The 23,344-nt window shown below is 33.2% G+C and overlaps 1 protein-coding gene across 1 annotated transcript; it reads right to left on the bottom strand.

Annotated features, from left to right (window-relative positions):
- Positions 1-3,897: 3,897 nt before the first annotated feature.
- LOC134229295 (neuronal growth regulator 1-like) lies at positions 3,898-15,472 on the bottom strand. The gene is made up of 6 exons (XM_062711011.1): positions 15,297-15,472; positions 12,461-12,525; positions 12,143-12,344; positions 6,797-6,955; positions 6,508-6,642; positions 3,898-4,592 (listed from the first exon to the last, which is right to left on the bottom strand). The coding sequence occupies exons 1-6, from the start codon at positions 15,427-15,429 to the stop codon at positions 4,216-4,218; spliced, it is 1,071 nt and encodes a 356-aa protein (XP_062566995.1). The 5' UTR covers positions 15,430-15,472; the 3' UTR covers positions 3,898-4,215.
- Positions 15,473-23,344: the final 7,872 nt, after the last annotated feature.

Below are 23,344 nucleotides of genomic sequence, written 5' to 3' on the forward strand. Positions count from 1 at the left end.
CTCTCGAAAGTAAACTAGGCATTCCTAACGTTGGTTTTTTTTTTTCTATAGTCGTCTAATTTATGCTTTTCCGAAAACGTGCGACCTTACCTGCCTTTGAGTATTTGTATAATCAAGTAATTAAGTCATAATTAATTGTCTAAGTATTAATTATCAACTGGTAGTTTTTGACTGCATATATCTGACTTTGTAGTATATCGATTTGTCACCATAATAAAGCTTGTGTATTACATATTATCTAAAGAAGACTTAATTATATAAAGAACAGACTACATGATATATAAATGGACTTAATGATATAAAGAATATAGTCATAGACTACATAATATATAAAGTTGACTTAATGATATAAAGAACAGACAACATAATATATAAAATAGACTTAATGAAATAAAGAATAGACGACATATTATATAAAGTGGACTTAATGATATGAAAAATAGACAACATAATATATAAAGTGGATTTAATGATATTAAGATTTGACGACATGTTATATAAAGTAGACTTGATGATATAAAGAATAGACAACATAATATATAAAGTAGACTTAATGATATGAAGAATTGACGACATATTATATATAGTGGACTTAATGATATAAAGAATAGACAACATAATATATAAAGTAGACAAAATGATATAAAAAATAGACAAAATAATATAAAAAGTAGACTTAATGATATGAAGAATTGACGACATATTATATAAAGTAGACTTGATGATATAAAGAATAGACAAAATAATATAAAAAGTAGACTTAATGATATAAAAATAGCCAACATAATATATAAAGTGGACTTAATGATATGAAGAAAATTGACGACATGTTATAGAAAGTGGACTTGATGATTCAAAGATTTGACGACATGTTATATAAAGTGGACTTGATATGAAGAATTGACGACATATTATATATAGTGGACTTAATGATATAAAGAACAGACAACATAATATATAAAGTAGACTTAATGATATAAAAATAGCCAACATAATATATAAAGTGGACTTAATGATATGAAGAAAATTGACGACATGTTATAGAAAGTGGACTTGATGATTCAAAGATTTGACGACATGTTATATAAAGTGGACTTGATATGAAGAATTGATGACATATTATATATAGTAGACATAATGATATGAAGAATTGACGACATGTTATTTAAAGTGGACTTAATGATATAAAGAAGTGACAACATAATATATAAAGTAGACTTAAAGATATAAAAAATAGACAACATAATATATAAAGTGGACTTAATGATATGAAGAATCGACGACATGTTATATATAGTAGACTTAAAGATATAATGAATTGACAACATAATATATAAAGTGGACTTAATGATATATGTTTAAAGAATAGCCTACATAAATACAAAGTGGACTTAATGATATAAAGAATTGACGAAATGTTATATAAACTGGACTTAATGATATGAAGAATTGACAACATGTTATATAAACTGGACTTAATGATATGAAGAATAGACGACATAATATATAAAGTGGACTTAATGATATAAAGAATAGACTACATATTATATAAAGTGAACTTAATGTTATAAAAGTTCGCCCGAGGGGAATATGATATTTCTTGGCTGAATAAGTCTTCATGTTTCCCGAACATTCATGCAATGAATTGTTTATTACACCGAAACAAGCGAAACTAGCTTTAAAATAAACATAAACTTTCCAATTCGGCACCGCTCTCAAATTCACTTTCATTTTTTACGTGAAGTTATTATAAAACCCTTTGGTCAACACATTATCATCAGTTTTGTGACGTAAACCAGGCTATTGTGACGCATACTTCTCTCGAAAGTTTTCGTACAACGAACGAAAACTATATTGCGGGAAAATACACTAGGTGTTCCGAAGAGGTGGAATATGATGAAAAGCGTGCCGACGGCCGGGAAATATGAAGTTTTACGGCCCGATCACGTGATTACTTAGAACCAATCAGATAACGCGTTGTTTAGAATATTTATAATGAGGTATAATAATATACAATTATGGACTCTTTTGGTGTTGAATATGGTTTGTTATTCACCAGAAAAATATTCATATTGTCCTCGGCGAAGCCTAGGTCAATATGGATATTTTTCTGGTGAATAACAAACCATATTCAACACCAAAAGAGTCCGTAATTGTTTTATTATATAGTCGGGATTTAATTAAATAAGACATTGAAGGCTGTATGACGATACCATTTTCATTTGCGATCTTCCATTGTTGAAAATAAAACCAGAAGTCTCTGTCGAGACTGTAGCTCTACTGGTTTGTACTTATAACAAAGGATAAGAAAAGAAGCCATTGCAATCAGACCAAAACTGTAGAAGGAGTGATGTTTTAAAGGAATTTCACGGACATTTCTATTTTTAGTACTAATAGCAACATCATTCATCAAATTCAAAAACCGATGCACTATTTAATGTATCTTAGTGTAGTCTACTTGTGTGCCAAGTTAAATTGAAATCAGACCAAAACTGTAGAAGGAGTAGTGTTTTAAAGGAATTTCACAGAAAATTCTATTTTTAGTAACCACGGCAACACCATTCATCGAAATCAAAAACCGATGCACAGAATTATGTGTCTTAGTGTAGTCTACTTGTGTGCCAAGTTACATTGAAATCGGACCAAAACTGTAGGAGGAGATTGTTTACAGACAGACAGACAGACGGACGGACGACAGACACCTTACTATTGCATAAGCTCTTCTGGTCTCTGACCAGTAGAGCTAAAAACCGATACACAGAATTATGTATCTTAGTAAAGTCTACTTGTGTGCCAATTATATTGTAATCGGACCAAAACTGTAGGAGGAGTAGCATTTTAAAAGAATTTCTCAGAAATTTCTATTTTTAGTAACCATGGCAACACCGTTCATCGAAAGCGAAAACCGATGCACAGAATTATGTATCTTAGCGTAGTCTACTTGTGTGCCAAGTTATATTCAAATTAGACCAAAACTGTAGGAGGAGTAGCATTTAGAAAGAATTTCACAGAAATTTCTATTTTTAGTAACCACGGCAACACCGTTAACCGAAATAAAAAACCCATGCACAGAATTATGTATCTTAGTGTAGTCTACTTGTGTGCCAAGTAATATTGAAATTGGACCAAAACTGTGGGAGGAGTAGCATTTCGAAAGAATTTCACAGAAATTTCTATTTTTAGTAACCACGGCAACACCATTCATCGAAATCAAAAACCGATGCACAGAATTATGTATCTTAGTGTAGTCTACTTGTGTCCCAAGTAATATTGAAATTGGACCAAAACTGTAGGAGGAGTAGCATTTCGAAAGAATTTCACAGAAATTTCTATTTTTAGTAACCACGGCAACACCGTTCATCGAAATCAAAAACTGATGCACAGAATTATGTATCTTAGTGTAGTCTACTTGTGTGCCAAGTTATACTGAAATCGGACCAAAACTGTAGGAGGAGTAGCATTTCGAAAGAATTTCACAGAAATTTCTATTTTTAGTAACCACGACAACACCATTTTTCACAGTATACCCAGAATGCACCACCGTAAAGCCGAGCATGCGTATTCAAGGAATTTGGACTAACGTAGTTGCTAGCGCTCGAGAGCGCTAGCAATAAAGGTTAGACTTAATTTTATATCGAACTGACACCATGATGCACATTTTGTACACATAAGACAGTTGTGGCGTTCCATACGCTAGAATGTCACGGAAATTGATTTTATACACGTTTTTGAAATGACATTTCCCACTCACATAACAAAAAAGAAACTTTTTAGTATACCGTGGGATATTTCTTTTTGAACCGAATTTATCGGTATTTATAATTTAATTAGTAGTAAAAATAGTTCACTGTTTTATTCTTTCAAAATGGCGTATGATAAAAAGAAATCAAACTAAGGGAAAGTTAAAAACTAGGCATCTATTTTTACACATGATATTGCAATTAAGCATTCGAAACAAAGTGTTGAACAAGGAAAACAAGAATGTTTAACGGAACATGCAAAATGTACATCGCAATTCCATTTTACAGATGGAGTACATAAACATACCAGGTAGCCCGGTACTTTCAAACCAACAAAAAAAAATTATTTAAAGAAATTTAGAAAGTGGATTATACAGATTGTTTAATAAGATTGAAACCCCAGTAGTTATCGAATCATCTTGTTTCAATGTTTTTTAATAACAGATCCAACTTTATTTTCCACTGTAGAATGCTGTTACATAGACTCTTTCTTCCTAGTTTCAATAGTCTTAAGAATAGGCCCCAGTTTATTCTCCGCATTGCAACTGTAGTTCGAAAAACTGTCGTTAGTGTCCAGTAGGACTGTAAGCACGACTTCAACAATCCTTCTGTCGTTGTGGTTGATATTTGATTTTATGGAATACCCATAAATGCCTGCCGACTCACTTTTGCCGGATTGACTTGAATACCATCCGAGTTCTTTTTTATCTCTCTGACTCAACCATGTTATGTTGAAGGGTTCACTTGAAAATACCGTGCATGATAATTTTACAGTTTCTGAAGTGCTTCCATATAGAATGTTGCTTGAAGATTTGTTGTTTATGAAGCCAATCACAGACATCTCAGGAAAGACTAGGGAAAAAATTAAATGATTAAAATGTTCAGAATGTCCTCTCAAGGTAATGACATAAAACTCATTTCATGAATTCTTTTAGTGTATTAAGTATGTAACTGAGTTCTTAAACAACATTTGTTTCAGCTGGATAACAGTTATAACCGAATGCAAACTCATGAAGTAGAGTAATCAGAAAATTGTTTTTATAATGATAAGTCAGTGAAATTCCATAAATGATTACATTACAAAATAAAAGCGGAGCAAACACGGACCTCCAAAACATCAGAGGGGTGATCAAGTGCCATGGAGGAGTGAGTATCCCTTGCCCACCGATCACACCCGCCGTGTGCTCCTTGTAATGTTCGGGGGAATACGGAAATATCCGTGGACAACTTACCGTGAAAATAATGGTCTAAAAAAACAGCATGAAAAAAGTCAGTCAGCATTTGACTCAATGATAAATTGTATTTGCTGACAAGGTCATTGTATGGTATCGATCATAGAACTTAAGAAATGATGACTTAAAAAGATACTTCTGATGTTCTTGTTGTCAATGACTTCCCTAACAAAAAATTACTATAGTTTACTATAGTTAAATATAGTAAATCAAAGTGTCAAATTTTTTGCCAAAGTTTTTCAAAGTGTCAAAGTTTTCGTCAAAGTTTTCGCCAAAGTTTTTCAAAGTGTCAAAGTTTTCGCCAAAGTTTTTCAAAGTGTCAAAGTTTTCGCCAAAGTTTTTCAAAGTGTCAAAGTTTTCGCCAAAGTTTTTCAAAGTGTCAAAGTTTTTGCCAAAGTTTTTCAAAGTGTCAAAGTTTTCGCCAAAGTTATTCAAAGTGTCAAAGTTTTCACTAAAGTTTTCCAAAGTGTCAAAGATTTCGCTAAAGTTATTTAAAGTATCAAAGTTTTCTATAAAGTTTTTCGAAGGGTCAAAGTTTTCGATAAAGTTTTTAGAGGTATCAAAGTTTTCGCCAAAGTTTTTCAAAGTGTCAAAGTTTTCGCCAAAGTTTTTCAAAGTGTCAAAATTTTTGCCAAAGTTTTTCAAAGTGTCAAAGTTTTCGCCAAAGTTTTTCAGAATGTCAAAGTTTTTGCCAAAGTTTTTCAAAGTGTCAGAGTTTTCGTCAAAGTTTTTCAAAGTGTCAAAGTTTTCGCCAAAGTTTTTCAAAGTGTCAAAATTTTCGCCAAAGTTTTTCAAAGTGTCAAAGTTTTCGCCAAAGTTTTTCAAAGTGTCAAAGTTTTCGCCAAAGTTTTTCAAAGTGTCAAAGTTTTCGCCAAAGTTTTTCAGAATGTCAAAGTTTTTGCCAAAGTTTTTCAAAGTGTCAGAGTTTTCGTCAAAGTTTTTCAAAGTGTCAAAGTTTTCGCCAAAGTTTTTCAAAGTGTCAAAGTTATCACTAACGTAAATCAAAGTCTTCAAAGTGTCAAAGTTATAACTGTAGTTAACTATAGTAAACTATAGTTAACTATAGTAAACTTTAGTTAACTATAGTTAACTATAGTATTTTTTTGTTAGGGTTACTTCGTTTTAGAAGTTGTTCATACGTAGAACATGTTCTTTCGTATCGAATCAATTGAGAGACATAAACTCCCTATGCAGGTAACAAAGGTATATTCCTGCATAAGTACGGGAAGTTGACGACTGAAAGTCATTACAAGTGACAAGTCAGTCTTTAAGACTTAATCATTTTGAACTATTATTCTAATTTTTTATATTGTTGTATAGTTTCTGAATGAAATGAAAACATTTTGGAATTTGAGACAATAACATTGAACTTTTAACTGAAACTTCGAAGAAAATATGATACACTTTTTAAATTTTCCAATTATTAGTCTTTAAAAACTATATTAAAAACCTTGTCCAGTTCATCAGTATTATTTTAAGACTTTGTCTCAATAGTTTAAAGTAACATTAACAAGAAAATTTTGAATGTGTCCTACAATCAACAATAAGGGTAATATTCCTCTTCTCTATTTTTTCTGGCTTATAAGTGCTCACTGCTTGACACTGGAATTTTGAGGCACAGCTGCGAGACACTCTTTGGATTCCAAGCATGTTTCCATTTATTCCTAAACCTGGCCGATATTAGATATATAGTTAAATGATATCTGTTGATTTTGTTTCTCAATATATTAGATTAAAAAAATAATAAATTGTGCGATATTCTTCCAAATACAGCATACGTATACGTATATTTATTAATAAATTTTGAAGAAATTTTCATACTACCTGTCATTTTCTCTTCTTGAATACTATCCTCTTCAATAACATACCATGAGACGCTAAGAACTGGATACCCAGACGCATTGCACCAAAGAATGACAGTCTCATTCTCCATGGCACGCACTTCAGGTCCACTGAACATGTTGTCTTCAATTGATGCTCCGGCTTTAAACGGAATAGATATAAGAACATTTTCTCAAATTTTTGTAATTATAACTTATTCATTTTCACGGTTTGTCTAATTTATCACTTTCTAAAATTTAAGATTGTTCTAATATAAAACTGAAATGTCTCATGTCCTATCTTTCTTTTCTTTTTGGTGATAAAATGTAATGGTTAAATATTTTACGGTTCACGGCTTTTGGTTTTAAGTTGTCCCCCGCTGAAATTGGGAATATTAGTATCGGAGTTTTTAAAAAAAAATTAATTCAAATTCAACTTCAGGATACTTGTGTTTAGAATAAGAGTAACCTTTAACAAAGTTATTTTGTTGATTACGAGATATAGATTTTTTTTACTTCCTTTTTTTTTTTTGAAGAAGCAATGGATATGATGTCAAAAAGCCTAGTTTTAAATCCTTTATTGTGCGGAATGGTTATATAAAGTATAAAGAAGTCGAATGATTTTATTTTACTTTTGAAAAAAAAATGACGATTTTAAATTTTCTAAAAAGCTCTTTAGAGTATTTGAAAATCCACATTTGATTTTTACTAGTTCTATGCTAGTATGCTGTAAAACAGTATGTTCAAAGCTTCTCCTTAACAGCAGTTGATATTTTGTAAAGCGTAAGGAAAGGGGCTAGGCAGAGAATATGGTGGACCGTGTAAGGATTTTAGGAGGTCAACATTACCGCTACATTGCGAACAATTTCAACTCAATACCGCTACATTTTCTCAGGTTTTGGGCGATCATTACCGCTACATTTTATCAAAAGGACCTATGCCTACAAACCAAATCGGCCAGCAATGGCATGGAAAATAGTGATATTAAATTTAATTCAATCAGCATGTAGCGAAGTATATTTTGGATCTAAATTTCAATTAAAATGAGTATGAAGTTTTAAAATAAGAAATTAAAAAATATACTCATCCTGCTCTAAGTCCTAAGTTTTTACCTGACTGTGGTAAGCAGGGAAACATGCATATGTTGAAATGTACACGCATAAGACGTTGGCTAACGACATAAAATAGGCAATGTAGCGGTAATGTATACTTTTAATTGTAGCGGTAATGTAACGTGTTTGTAGCGGTAATGACAGTTTTGAAAATGTAGCCGTAATGATATGCACCCAGGAATTTTTATGAAGTTAAGGAATCCAATGTAAATAAAGTAGATCGATCACACCTTAATTCACTGCAATGTAAAAATTTTTAAATTTTTTTGTTTTTACTGGAAAATGAATTTAAATCTTTATGATGCGAGTATAAGAAGAATTTCCAAAATAAGATTCAAAACCACATACAGGTATAGTGACAGCTATGAGCTTTGCAAACATTAACGGTACGTATTTTTTTTTACAAGCCTTGTCGGCTGAAACCAAACATAGGTTTGTTTAACTAAAATAATCTTTGTTTTCTACTCAATTTGATCAATCTTTAGTGAAAAAGAATGGATAGATGATAGATGTTTCGCATATTGCCTTTTCAAATTCTGATGTAATTCTTTTATATATTTCTTATTCATTTAATCCATTCTAACGAAGAATTCAAATCTTTCTTTTCATTTATAGCCTAAAGATCGACAAAATTGAATCATAACAAAAATGAAGTTCTGTAGCAAATTAAAAGAACGAATATCCCTGTAGTTAGGCCCTTTTAAGATAATCACTTTAAGGTCTACATTTTCAAGTACTTTGTTTCTTGTTGAAATGTTTGGAAACAACTGTGTCTGGATACCTGTGGGAAATACGTACAGGATGTTAATTCAACTTGAAATATAGTGTAAAACAAAACTAAACCTTTTGATAATATAATTATATTATCAAAAGGTTCAGTTTTGTATTACACTATATTTCAAATGAGGTATTTACAAAATCACATGTCAGTTTTAAAATATTTTTTTCATATTCCCACAATCAAACTGAATTAAAATTGTCATTTGTTTTGTTATCAAAATTACATAAAAGAATCACAACACACAAAGATGCATAGCGGGTTCCAGAAAATGTTTTACCAGTTTTTTTTTACTCCGTACTTAAATATTAAGAAGAATCTTCACTGTACTGCAATATATTTGATCAGTGGTGTAAATCAGATGTGGATACTTCAAAATTACAAGATCTTTTCGATAATTTGAAATCGCACTTTCCCCTAAATTAATAGCATAAAAACTTACGACTTTTCAACGTTATATACAACCATTCCTCACGAAAAAATCAAAGATTATTGACTTCATTGACATCTGCTTTTTCAGCAAAAATGGAACTTACGTTCCTTGTCATTGGTCATTTCCAAAATTATTTTATATTTATATTTCTGATTGTAACTATAAGAACTATAATTCTGAAGTCAATAATGTAATAAAAGGCTCATTCGCTTGTAGGTCACCTGAGCATTATGTTAGTTCATGTTTTAAACCAGAGGCAATGACATTTACAATTTTGAAAGAGGCACCGATACTCATCAGAACTATAAATTTAGAATGCTTAGTTTGGTTACCTCATAGCCAAAGACAATGTAAGGGAACAAAAAATTGCATTCTAGCTATTGTAAAATCACATTTTTTCGTGGGGTCAAATTTTTATTGTTTGAGAAAGAACTTCTGGTTCGTGGGGATTTAATTTCGGTGATGAAGAACTGTGACAAGTAATATGTGTGAAAAATAACATTTCGTGGTTGACATAAATTCGCGGGTCTCTTCATTCCTCGAAAATCACGAAAATTAACCCCCACAAATATTAGTGATTTCACAGTTATAAGCAACAATCATCAATAATCAGAAATATCCTTAAGTCGTGGGTTCGAATCCCACCGTAAGACGTGAAGTCCGGTCCTTTGGATGAGACCGTATAAACACCTCAATGGCCGTAAGTGTCGAGTATAGAAAAAAAATTGTAGCCCTCCATCGGCAATTGGTTGCGTCTCCATATGAGTGAAAAATTCTCAATCAGAAGTGCCCCCACCCCATAGGAACCTCTTAACCCTGGGGCCACACATTTCAAAATTTTGGGATAGGCATCCTTGCTCATCATAAATGATTGATTAATACTAAGGAGCAGATTTCAAAGCATTAATTCATTTTCAGTACATAATCATCAGAGCACACACCGGCTACGCTACCCTTGTCCAATGAACCTTGAAATTCACATCGCTGGAAGAAAAGCCTATGCTCATTATAATTATATGGGTTACATCTGGAATACCCCGTAGCAGAGGAGGAGATTTTCAAAGAATTAATACATTTTCACAAAATCCACACATTTCCACCAATTGATCAATAGAGCCCCATCCTAACACCAGATACCCTGACCCAGGGACCATGAAATTCACAATTTTGGAAGAGACACCCTTCTTCGTTATAACTTTACAGCTCCACGCACTTTTCACGTTGTTTTTCGTCACATTGATAAAATTGATCCTTAGCATGGTTTCCTTATGCAGCATTGTTAATTTGGCGCTACATTTCGACAAAACCAGGACGAGTATGTGCAAGGTACTTCAAAACATACTCATCTTCAAGAAGTTCATTTGAAAATTTCAACTACATGTCAATAGTATCAACGAAAGCTCGTTTAATATAATTTGTAATTATCTATGGTAGTATCATACAGTTGTAACATTATTCCATTTATAGGTAAAGTCACCTTTAAAACATCGACTTTTAAAACTTTAGAAAATGATTTAAAGAATTTGTACCTTTGACATGAGATATTTGATAAATATTAGGGTTACCCAGTATATCTAGAACTGAAGTTCAGTTTTATTTCAAAAAGAAATTGACCTGAATTAAGGATAAATAACACAAACTTTTCTTTCAGAAATCAGCAATATTTCTCATAGATTGGTAATCTGAATAATGTTTACCATTCATTACTGGTATTTATGTCATTTCAAATCAAAATCAATCAAAAAATATATATCAATCCATGCATCAAATTTTTATTTGTGTTAAGTACCCTTAATTTGTGCGAAAAAACGTGAGCGTAAGGAGTGCGCGAAGCTGTACATTAAGTGTATTATTTTAATACCCACGAGCAAAGAAGATTTTCAAAGAAATAATGCACTTTAACTAAATAACCTAAATGGATGTTAATGTTAATCTAACAACCAAGCTTTGTGATAAAGTTATTGACTTTTACTTTTCAAACGTCATCTTCCATTACTTAATATGCAGCATAATATTTTTATCGCCTTCGTGTGGGGTTATATCTCTGTTGATTCGATACACAAGAGCATGCTCTATACGTATAAACAATTTCTAATACGAAACTAAGTTGATGACAAAGAAGTTAATGAGACAGGAAATTCAGGAGTCTCGTGTGAAGTCATCATTTCCTAAGTTCTATGGTCGATACAATGACCTTGTCAGCAAATACAATCTACTAGAATGATCATTAAGTAAAATGCTGACTGACGTTGTTTTATACATACTACAATTTTATAATTCAAAAATTGAGAGGTCGGGTTTTCCGTTATATCCCGATCATGACAAGGAGGACACGGCCGGTGAGACCTGTCGGCAGGGGATTCTTACTCCTCCACATTATCCTTGCTATGATGTTAAAGAGGTCTGTGTTTGATCTACTCCTGATTTGTGTTGTTTAATGGACTTTTGGGCTTGAATACTGTTTGGAGATGGTCTTCTAGCAATGCGTCGGATTTCACATGGATAATAATTGTTTCTCGTTATAAGCAGACCCATTTTCGTATTTATAAAAAGCAGAATTTGTCCAAAAATTTGTTTATAAAAAGAAGTGCTGTGGTCCTTTGCAAATTCCATGCTAGATACACTGACCTTGTCAGCAAATACAATTTTTCCATAAATCGAATGTTGTTTGACATTTTTGTAGTATTACAAACTTTTCGCCCTTATTTCACACTGAATTGTGAAGAGTTTATTTTTCTATCACCATTTCAAGGCGAGAAACACCCATTGTAAGTTTACTTCCACATGGCACTTGATCCAACGTGTTTAAAAAAGGGCATAATTTAGGAGAAACAAGATTCACTTGCCCTTTTGGATGGAAAAAAAGTGCTGAGAATTCTTAGATACTGAGTAATTACTAATTAGATAATACTGTAAGATAATTGCTGACACTGTAAAAAATACACAGTAAAAAATAATTTTATTTAACGAATAAATTACAGCAGCTTTGTATTTCGCTGTTGAAATGTATAAATAATGAATATTTACCTTTGAGTTTTAAGTTATAATAAGCATCTGCATTGTTTGACATCCTGTTTTTGCAAGTGTAGTTTCCTTTGTCCTTCTTAAGCATTTGTGTTATCTCTAGGCTGTAGTCAGTTGCCCAATTACTGCCGACTGAGATCCTTCTTTTGTCAAAAATTACAATACTTCCAAATGTTATAATTTGTCCGTCTTTCTGCCACATAGCCTAAAATCATTACGACCATTGTGGAAAACAAAATATAAGACATATCCAACGCGTACTAAACCTCAACCCTTTAAGTTTTGCACTTCTGAGCTTAATTGGTGTGTGTTTTTCATTACCTCGTTAATATTCTTTACAGTGCAGTCCAGTCTTATGCTTTTGCCCTCTTCATAATATTTCTCCACTGTAAAAAAAAAATAGCTACGTTATTTACAAGTTATTTCTCCTCTCTCTTTCTTTTCAAACATTGACAAATGCATGTATAATGTTGCATTTTTACTTTTTTCGGGACAGATTACTCTGAACAGGGAATAATTCCATGAAACAATACAAAAAAGGAGCAGAGTGAACAAAAACCTCCAAGACATCAGAGATAGGATCAGGTGCCATGGATGATTGATCATCCTTTGTCCTCCTTGTCATGATCGGGAATTAACGGAAAAATCCGTCGTCAATTCAGTGTGTAAATAATGGAAAAAAAATTAGAATGAAAAAAGTCAGTCGGCATTTGACTAAATTGTATTTGCTAACAAGGTCATTGTATCGACCATAGAACTTACGAAATGATGACTTTAAACGAGACTGCTGATATTGTTTAATTAACTTTTTAGTCAATAATTTACCTCGTTTTAGATACGTAGATCATGCTCTTGTGTATTGAATCTACTGAGGGACATAAACTCTGTATGCAGGTGATGAAGGTATATTGCTGCATAAGTAAGGGAAGTTGACGATTGAAAAGTTAAAGTAGTCACTTTTATCATAAAGCTTGGTTGTTAGAATCGAAATGACTGATTGACAGTCGAGTTTAAGGCCACAGCAAGCTAGTGTTTTCTTCTTTTCATGTACTAGATTTTTAACAAATTCTGCTTCATATGAATACAAAATTACGTCTGCTTATAACGGGGTGCAGTTGGTACCTATGGGAATTCCAATAGATTGTTGGAAGACTTGGCCTCCAAAAACCACATAGATGTTGTCAATCAGAAACTCAGGCATCTCTTTGATGTCCATTTCAGAGTATTCAAAGGAAGGCGTTGTCCCATGGCATGCACTAGTTAAATATGAAAGCCTTTAAGCTAACTTTTCATAAGTTATGGTTTGAAGTTATTTTTTTATATGAGTCAAACTCTTAGGTCAAGTTCAAAAATATTTACACTCATTGAAAGGTCTTGTCACATTAAATATACATGTTGAAGTATGAACGCCATAAACCAACTGTCAAAAGTTATGGCAAAGGTTAACGTGAGGTAATTTTTTTTTTGTAAAAGTAAATCGAACTACACGGTCAAGGAGTCAAATTCGGCGGTACCCAAATAAAGCCTTTTCACAAGGAATACACCTTTGAAATATACATGTAAAAACCATAGCCCCACCCACTCAAAAGTTATTGACAAGGTTAAATTTTTTTGCAATCAATCAGATAAACAGACTAGCAGACAGGACAAAAATATGTACCCCCGAATTTTACGATTACGGGGGCATAAAAATGACATGTATTCTTTCTATTTACAAATATTTACTCGTAAATTCGCGTCCTCTGTCCAGACCCTACCAACTTGTCTCTCACCTTGACAGCTGCTTTTTCAATAAAAATGGAACTCGTAAATTTACTTACCTGGTCATTGGTCAATTGCAAAACTATTTTGTTAAAACACATTCTGATTGCACACACAAGTACTCTGAGGTTGACATAAAAAAATGCTTGATGAATTTCTGATTGACAATATCTATGTGTATTTGGAGACCAGGTATTCCAACAATCTATTGGAATTCGCATGGGTACCAATTGCTGTCCGTTATTAGAAGACCTATTTTTATATTCATATGGAGAAGAATTTGTGCAAAATCTTATGCGTGAAAAGAAGAAAACACTTGCTGTGGCCTTCAACTCGACATTTAGATATATCGACGATGTATTGTCAACTAACAATGGTAATTTCCATTCCTACGTCGATACGAAATACTAGTATCCTGTTGAGCTTGAGATAAAATAAACTACAGAGTCTGACACATCTGTTTCATACTTGGATATTTTACTTGAAAAAGACGTTGATGGTAATCTAACAACCAAGCTATATGATAAACGTGATGACTTTAACTTTTCCATCGTCAACTTCCCTTACTTATGCAGCAATATACCTTCATCACCTGCATACGGAGTGTATATATATCTCAGTTGATTCGATACGCAAAAGCATGCTCTACCTATGAACAATTTCTAAAACGAGGTAAATCATTGACAAGCAAGTTGATGAAACGAGAATATCTGAAATCTCGTTTAAAATCATCATTTCGTAAGTTATATGGTCGATACAATGACCTTTTCAGCAAATACAATTTATCATTGAGTCAAAAGCTGACTGATGTTTTTCATTCTAATTGCTAGTCCATTATTTATACACTGAATTGACGACGGATTTTCCCGTTATTTCCCGATCATGACAAGGAGCACACGGCGGCTGTGACCCGTCGGTAGGAGATGCTCACTCCTCCATGGTACCTGATCCCACTCTGATGTTTCGGAGGTCCGTATTTGTTCTGCTTCTATTTTGTATTGTTTTATGGAGTTTGAAATTGAATACTGTTCGTTATCTCCATATCCTTCCTTATTGTAATTTATAACTACAAAGGGATAGGGCACAAGTTCTAAAAACTTATCACGCCCCCTTCCTCCAAGTAAATTATAAATTTAAATTGTCACAGTTAAAAACATAAAGTTTTAAAATATACCATATTTGCAAAAGATTATAAATGCATTTTGTAGATTTATATAGAAACAGGTGACTTTTTACATATACTGGTATGTAATTCTTAATTATAATATTACCGAAGAAATCTACAAGAATACTTATTTATAAATGAATATTTAAACAGAGAGAAGTAAACATCTATTCCATAATAAAACTGTCAGGTCACTTGAATCATGCAGAATGGAAGGAAAGGAAAACATACCAGATACTTCCTCACTATCGACTAAATAAAAGAAAATTAATATCCTCAAAAAATAACAAAATATACTTGATAAATCCACTACCCCTTTCATTTTTTTGAAATTTAGTCTGCCTTCTCTGAATGTATAAAGCATAAAAATGGCCGTGCATTCTTGTAGCTGGTGTAAACTTCCTGCTTTTTTAATTCAGGAAACTTGTGATTTACATAGCTAAGTGTAACTATATATAATATAATAATTCTGGTCATTAAATACGCTTTATGTGCCTTTAACGTAATAGTAACCTTTGATACTACATGCAAACGCATTCATTGTACCAATGTGTTCAAATACTCATCATGTGAAGTATACCACCTTTTGGGTTAAACCTGTAAGTTAAAGAGAAGAAATTACCCCTGGTATATAGCCCCTCCAAGATTTTAAACAAGAGGTCCATGGGCCACATCGCTCACCCGAGAGCCGTAACAAAGAAAGTATGCAAAAATCAGCTCATTATAATTATAGACAGGCTTTATTGGTCCCCATCTAGCCATAAAAGGAACGGGGTGGTGGTATTACTAGTATTTGAACAAACTTAAGTTAAATCTATATTAACTAAGGATGCTTACATATGTCCTTGACTTACTTTAGTTGTTGTTTTTCCTATCCGTTTAAACTTTCATTGTGGTTCAACCCTGCTCCTGGATCATAAATTGAACATATTTGAATCTAAACTACCTGAGGATGCTTCCATATAAATATGATAAATCATGGTTTTGCTGTTTTGAGATTTTTTTACACATACTGTTTATACATTTACACACAACAATAATATACCTGCAACATTCATTCAACAGTGAAGGACTAAAATTACATTCCTCCATCGGAAAATGGTGGCATCTCAATATGAGTAAAAATAAAAATTCTTGCATGGACGTTAAACAAAACACTGCTGGGTATTCAATTCCCAAATAGAGGTTCAATAAAACCAAAATTATTATCCTTTGGCCTACAATCAACCCATCAAACAAATCTACCATTAAAGGGAGAATCAGACGAGTGTACGAGGTTATATATTCTTCTGATTCCAATTTTTATAAATAATGAATCTATATTGTTTGGGTTTTTGAAAAAATCAAATATCCCTTTAAAAATTCCTATACTAAGAGCTATGTACAGGAAAACGTGGCACCAAATGAAAACTGTTCAAGGAAGTGCTAGTATTTGCTCTGCTCCTATTCTGTATTGTTTTATGGACATTTGAGCTTGAATACTGTTTGTTATCTCCATTTATTACATACCTAGTAATAAATACAGGATTTTTGCATATGCGATATGCCTGACGTCACAGTAGTGATATCAGCCCTGCAGGGCTGATATGGATTTGCGGGGCTGATACGGATCAATATCACACCCCTAGAAAATTAAACCTTAAAAAAAAACTCAAAAAACAGTACTTGTGATCATACACATATTTTGGAGGTTACATATTCTCTTAATTTTAACTTTTTGAATGAAATGGGTAATCTAATTGACAAATTATAGGCTATTTTCAAATTACGGCTCGGGCACATTTGAAATAGAAGTACATGTAGAAACAAACCCAAACCCTATGAGACGTTAGACCATGTGTACACATGTAAGAATTATGTGCCTGAATATTTACTTATTTTCTTCTCAACTTAATGTGTACTGTATTTTATTACTAAGTATGTAATAAACATAATAAAACATACCCTTTTCCACATTACATCCTGTATCAGCCCTCAACCAATATCAGCCCTCGGGCCTTCGGCCCTATGGCTGATATCGGTGTCTCGGGCTGATACAGGATGTGATATGGAAAAGGGTATGTATTATTCTCTATATATTTCATCCAAAAATTCAAGAATAACATCCGAAGTATTTTTTAATCTGATTTAGGGTTACTATAGAGCAATGCTTTTAATCAATACTTTCTTGAACGGTTTTCATAAGGTGCCACGTTTTCCTGTAGCTCTTTGGGTCTCCAGCTATGTAATCTTCTTTTCCTTTGGGTCAACTCTCTCACTCTTTTAAGATTTTCAGCTCTATGTTTTTAAGATCCTTGACTTCTATTAAGACCTTTATCTTTGCCTTTCGTGTTTTCTGTTTCTTTTACCTCACCTTTTGTCTTCCAAACATTTTATGCCATTTCGGCGCGCCACAAACTGACTTTGGTTAATTGATTTGACTCGTTTCTTGATTTGTGAAATGTACGTCAAGCTGATGGTCATAAGACCAGACGAAATTTGTTTCAAAGAAAGTGACTCTCATCAGCCACGTACCTCAAATAACTTGACTCGACACTACTATAGTGTTTCGGCGGTGTGATATATACGAGGTTTAAGATTTTGATAGTACATTGTATATTAATTAGCTGCAGATCCGCCATCATCAGGAGCCTATTTGCACATCTGTTATGCAGATTATTGAATTTGTTCGGAGAGGAGCATATCACTCAGATTATCAATGTGTTTAATGACACAGTAGGTTATTCTTGAAGAATTGTATTGCAATCCTTATATTTCTTAGAATATGCAGGTATTTTAATAATTTTATACATCGATTTTATTAGCGAATATCGCATACAGAATGGGGTTCCTGTCCTGACTTACAACCCATCGCATTTTCAATTATTTGTTTGTATATATTTGCAAATTGAAATATATTAAATCTGAGTAAATAATTTGGTCTGCTGTGGGTTCGGCTTAGACTGAGAATTTCCCTAAAAGCCGTATCAACAGCAGCCATAAGCTTCTCCAATTGCACATGTTACATCACAGCTGACCAGCAAGTTCTCGTTGTGTGGTCGCAGAAGTTCATTCTTCAATGTGAAATCTGAGGTATCCATAGAATTTGTGCTCAAGTTTTGCATGCACAACAAATGATTAAAATTATACTCAATAAAAATGATTACATTTTAGTAAGTGCCTTTTTGAAATGTAATAGGCCTTCCTTGGGAAATAAGGGTAATTTGCAGCATCTTTTACTTTTTGTATATTTTATGGAGTAGATTTAATCTCTCCGTCCTGGTGTTATCTGCTTATTGCAGAAGGCTATTAGTAATATAGTCAAGGACACCCTGTGCATTCATTTCAGCCATGTGTTCATCAAGATGTTTTGATTTGGGATACTAAATTCAGCAGTTATATGTATTTTGAATTTAAGTGCCGTTCATACGACTCTTGACTGTGTTTCATTCAGTGACATCATTTGTCAGCTTTTTTCAGATTATATTGTGCATGTTTATTACCACAGCCACATTTACATCGAACCCGAGAAACCAATGGTTTCTTAGTGCGAGGACCCACGATGCGGAACCTGTCGAGTTTTAAAACCCGGCCAAACCATTATTAGCCGGGTTTATTGCTCAAAGAGCAATTGCCGGTGTCGCATAATATTTGGTCCGCCTCGTTTAAAGGTCCGGCCGGACCAAATACGATAACATATTAGGTCCGCCTGGCTCTATAAGAAAAGGTCCGCCCTCGGCCTATTATACAAATTGTATGCCTGTGTTCATTCGATATTAATTTAAAAACTATTGTTTTAAAATTAATTGAGGATGTAAAGTCGTATTAATAGCTAGTGTTTCCTCCAAGAGAATGTAGTAAACAATAAGTAAGAAAATAAGTAAGAAATTAATACATAAATAATTATATTTATTAAAGAAATGTATATGATTTATTGATCGAGTTTCCTGTCGGGAAGATGGGACATGCTTATTTTGTCGTTTAAATACACTGGTATCAACATTGTCATTTAAAAAAGTATTAAGAATACAAATGTACATACATTTACCTTCACCGCCTGTTTACTGGCAGATTAATCAGTATGCAATGAACAGATGAATGTTCGTAAGTCCAACACAAATCATTAAGTTACACTCTCTTTCCAATAAGTACATGATAAACGTCCGACTTCCACTCGCAAAAAAAAAAATTCACATCATTCAAAATACATTTCTTTATATTATTAATAAAATCTGTCATTCTTTACGTTTAATATTGTTGTCAATAGGTGGGGGTCACTGTGACGGGGGCTTATGTCACGGTGTACTACCCTACACCCGTTATTGTAAAAACAACATGCCTGCGGATAGGGCAGTTAGGGATTAGTCTTGATTGTGTCGTTTGAGAAAACCTAAAGTACCATATCCCCTGTGTTTTTATAAGTTAACACTGTTTCTTACCTACCGGATATTTAAAGGCTAATAATTGTATCTACTAGATCTCTGCATTTCATTTCCTGAATTTTGCATTGCATTTTCCGACAATTTTTGTTATTATTTCGGAATTCGACATTTTTATTTTCATTTCCGATATTATTTTTTTTCTTCACATTTTTGGATTTTTTAAAAGATAACTTTATGACACTTTAAGGTTAACATATATAACAAAGATGGAAATAGATTTTTAACAGGGTATTGTATATATGTATTATATAATATTATTTATGACGGAAGTATGATTTTTTTTTCATTGCCGAAAAAATACTGACATGAATTTGACAAATGTCGGAGATGAAAACTTTTTTTTTTTTTTTTTTTGGAAAATTCCGGAAATGAAATGCGGCCCACTAAATATTACTCCAGGACAAGGTAAATGTGCATTACTTGGCGAAATCAAACTAAAGTCGATAGATTGCTGGATTTATAAATGCCTTTATTATTCATATTTAATATACATGTCGCTCATATAAAATCTCTGTGCATTAATGATATACATGTATTTATACTTAAATCTCTCGGTTTCAATAAAAATCCGAATATTTTATACGCCCCTCCTAATTTTTTTTTTTTGTTTTTTGTTTTTTGGCGGGGGGGGGGGGGGGGGGGGGGGGGGGGGGGGAGGAGGAGGGGGCGTGGTAAAATCACGCGGATACGTGTCAAAAAATTAAAAATATTAAAGAATAGCGGTATTGTACATATATATCCCACATTTTTCCCCCAGAATAAAGAGCTTGAGTTTAAAGACACCCCCAATTTCAGAAGCCTGGCATACTAGAATTTCCCGTAAGCATCTAACAAACAACCCTGACTTGATTTTCCACCAGAGAAATACTGCTTCAGTACAGATTTTTTCTCCCTTTCCACTGCTTTACGAGCTATAGGGAGAATTTTTTCAACCAATACATATTAAAGAGAAACTTAAAATGCATACATTTTTTTTTATAAATTAAATAGAAAGTCTTTTCATATCATGACGTATCAAAAACTTCGTTGTCGGGCACGTAGCATCGTTTTTGAAAGTAGTAGGGGGGGGGGCAACCTGAGAAAAAATATTTTTTATACTTACCCAAAAAAAGTTGACTTGCGTAGATTTTATTAGTATATTCCTTGCTTATATATTCAAATTAAACTGTAAAAAGAAATGAAATTCATAACAATAGCATTACATGGAGTGCATGGTTAGAGCGTCGAAGTAAGGAGTTGATCCTGACGTCGCAGATTCGAATCCCTTTTTAGGACGTGGAAATCGGTCCTTCAGATGAAAACGTATAAACCGGGGTCCCGTGTCGCAGTAGGTGCTGGCACGAAAAAGATCCCTCCCTACTCAATGGCCGTAAGTGCCGAGTAAAGGACAAAATCTGTAGCTCACTGGCGGCAAGTAGTGGCGTCCCTATATGAGTGAAAAATTCTCGAGAGCGACGATAAGCAGCATTTAATCAATAAATCAGTCTTTTTTGTCGAAGTATTTTCTTGCTACTCTTTAGCTCACATCAGCCGAAAGCTTAAGTAAGCTTTTCTCATCACAATTTGCCCGTTGTCTGTCGTCGTTCTCTATTGTTAATGAGAAAGATGTACCCAGTCCATAATTTTTGCTGTGTAATAAGATATACAAAAAGCGGACCTTTCCTGATAACTGCGTTTTAAGGTCCGCCCTGTCCCTTTCTCGTGTTTTTAAGCTACGAAAATAAACCTTGTCCAAAAATTTCTTTTAAAACATAAAGATATCTGAAATATAGAGGGCGGACCTTTTCTGATAACTGCGTTTTAAGGTCCGCCCTGTCTCTTTCTTGTGTTTTTAAGCTACGAAAATAAACCCTGTCCAAAAATTTCCTTTATGACATGAAGATATCTGAAATATAAAGGGTGGACCTTTTCTGATAACTGCGTTTTAAGGTCCGCCCTGTCCCTTTCTCGTGTTTTTAAGCTACGAAAATAAACCCTGTCCAAAAATTTCCCTTTAAAACATAAAGATATCTGAAATACAGAGGGCGGACCTTTTCTGATAACTGCGTTTTAAGGTCCGCCCTGTCTCTTTCTTGTGTTTTTAAGCTACGAAAATAAACCCTGTCCAAAAATTGTCCTTTATGACATGAAGATATCTGAAATACAGAGGGCGGACCTTTTCTGATAACTGCGTTTTAAGGTCCGCCCTGTCCCTTTCTCGTGTTTTCAAGCACAGAATCTTTATTACATATTGCCATTGTGCACCTCCTATTTTACTTTTTGATCCGACACATATTTTGGGTTTCCCGGCCACAGGAAAACATGGACTTTTTCACCAGTAATAACCATGTGGGAGGCGGGGGGTATCATTTAGTGAGCTCATCGCTCACAGTACCTCTAGTTTCTTTTCATTTCCGGAATTTTTGCTAGGTACCTCTCCGGCAATTTAATGTTTAATAGGTACCTGTACGTAGAAAAGGAATTTTGAAAAAAAATATTATACACAACATTTTTAATATAAAAATTTTGTATATATATACATCTGTACATGAAGCACTAAGTCTAGTTAACAGAATTTTTTTCATTCATTTTGTTCACTAAATTAAATGTCAAAGACTGCGCTGAACTTATGTCCAAGACATTTGATTTACTGAACAGTCTATAATTTATTCTTTAAAATTTTCCATTACCGAAGTTTAAATCAATTGCGTTTCATGTATAGATATCAGAGATTTAAAACAATGACCGATTCTTATCGACTCGGAATTTAAATATCAGACACAGTTTTAATTCAATTAGTTTGAATTTAACTAATAGAAACGTCGGTATATTTAAGTTCAATATCGGTAAAATTTTTAATTTGAACATAAATATCAAATCTCATGTAAATTATTATACGCTTAATCTAGTATTTTTAAATTTTAGCTCAGATTATGATACGCCATATTTAGCTTTAAATATTCAAATAAAGACTAGTATACGATTATACTATTATAAATGTCGCAGTTTTGAAGTGTACGCATGAATATTTTGTTCCTTAGCATAATTTATTAATTTAAAAACTTCAAATCTATTGATATATAAAGCTAACACATGACCATTAGGTTCACCGACCATTCAATGACAGCGCCATCTGCCGCGGGCTCTACCTGTGGGTACCTGTCAGGTAAACAAATACGTCACACCCCATTGTTTTATTAGCTATACACACCGACAGATTTCACACCTTGAATCGTACTAATTCACACAAAGTAAATTCTAAGGAAAAACAAACACTTGCATAATAATTGTGGCATTATTTTTAAAGAAATTATGGTCCTAAACAGCAATGCTCAAAGCACACTAAACGAGTAGATTCTTGTCTAGAGATACGTGTATGTTGTACAAAAAATAAAACACAATAGGGTAAATCCTTCTTATCATATAATATAAACTGATTCTCTTTGATATCATATGTTAAAGTCAAGATTAAAACATTTTGCACCACCCGGACCTTAAAACGTAGAGGGACCTTTTCTTATACGGGCCGGACCTTTTCTTATAAAAGGCGGACCTAATATGTTATCGTATTTGGTCCGGTCGGACCTTTAAACGAGGCGGACCAAATATTATGCGACACCGGCTTATGTGATCCTGTTCAAGGCAGGATGTTAACCCCATAGTCGCCATTTCAAAGTTACGTGCAAAAATATAGTTCTTACTCTCAACCGCTTTTGAGATAATACAAACGCTAAATAAAGCAACAAAATAAAACGAAGTTTTATCTATATAAAATAAACATTAGTAGTAATGACTTTGAAAACTTCATAAGTCAAAGAACATAGTTCATTAGCGTAAGGATTTTTGATAATCAGTGTTACCGTAGTTCTCTACACATAC

This window comes from Saccostrea cucullata, unplaced genomic scaffold, assembly GCF_032062105.1.
Source record: "Saccostrea cucullata isolate Sc308-1 unplaced genomic scaffold, CSIRO_AGI_Scuc_v1 ctg4827, whole genome shotgun sequence".
Classification (NCBI taxonomy): domain Eukaryota; kingdom Metazoa; phylum Mollusca; class Bivalvia; order Ostreida; family Ostreidae; genus Saccostrea; species Saccostrea cuccullata.

Excerpts from the sequence above, each read along its gene's own strand:
- LOC134229295 (XM_062711011.1), bottom strand. The coding sequence starts at position 15,429 with ATGCTTTATACATTCAGAGAAGGCAGACTAAATTTCAAAAAAATGAAA. Across the intron at positions 6,643-6,796 it reads TCAAGAAGAGAAAATGACAG|GTTTAGGAATAAATGGAAAC; the intron begins GTAGTATGAAAA and ends AATATCGGCCAG. Across the intron at positions 4,593-6,507 it reads TATTACCCTTATTGTTGATT|TCTTTCCTGAGATGTCTGTG; the intron begins GTAGGACACATT and ends TTTTTTCCCTAG.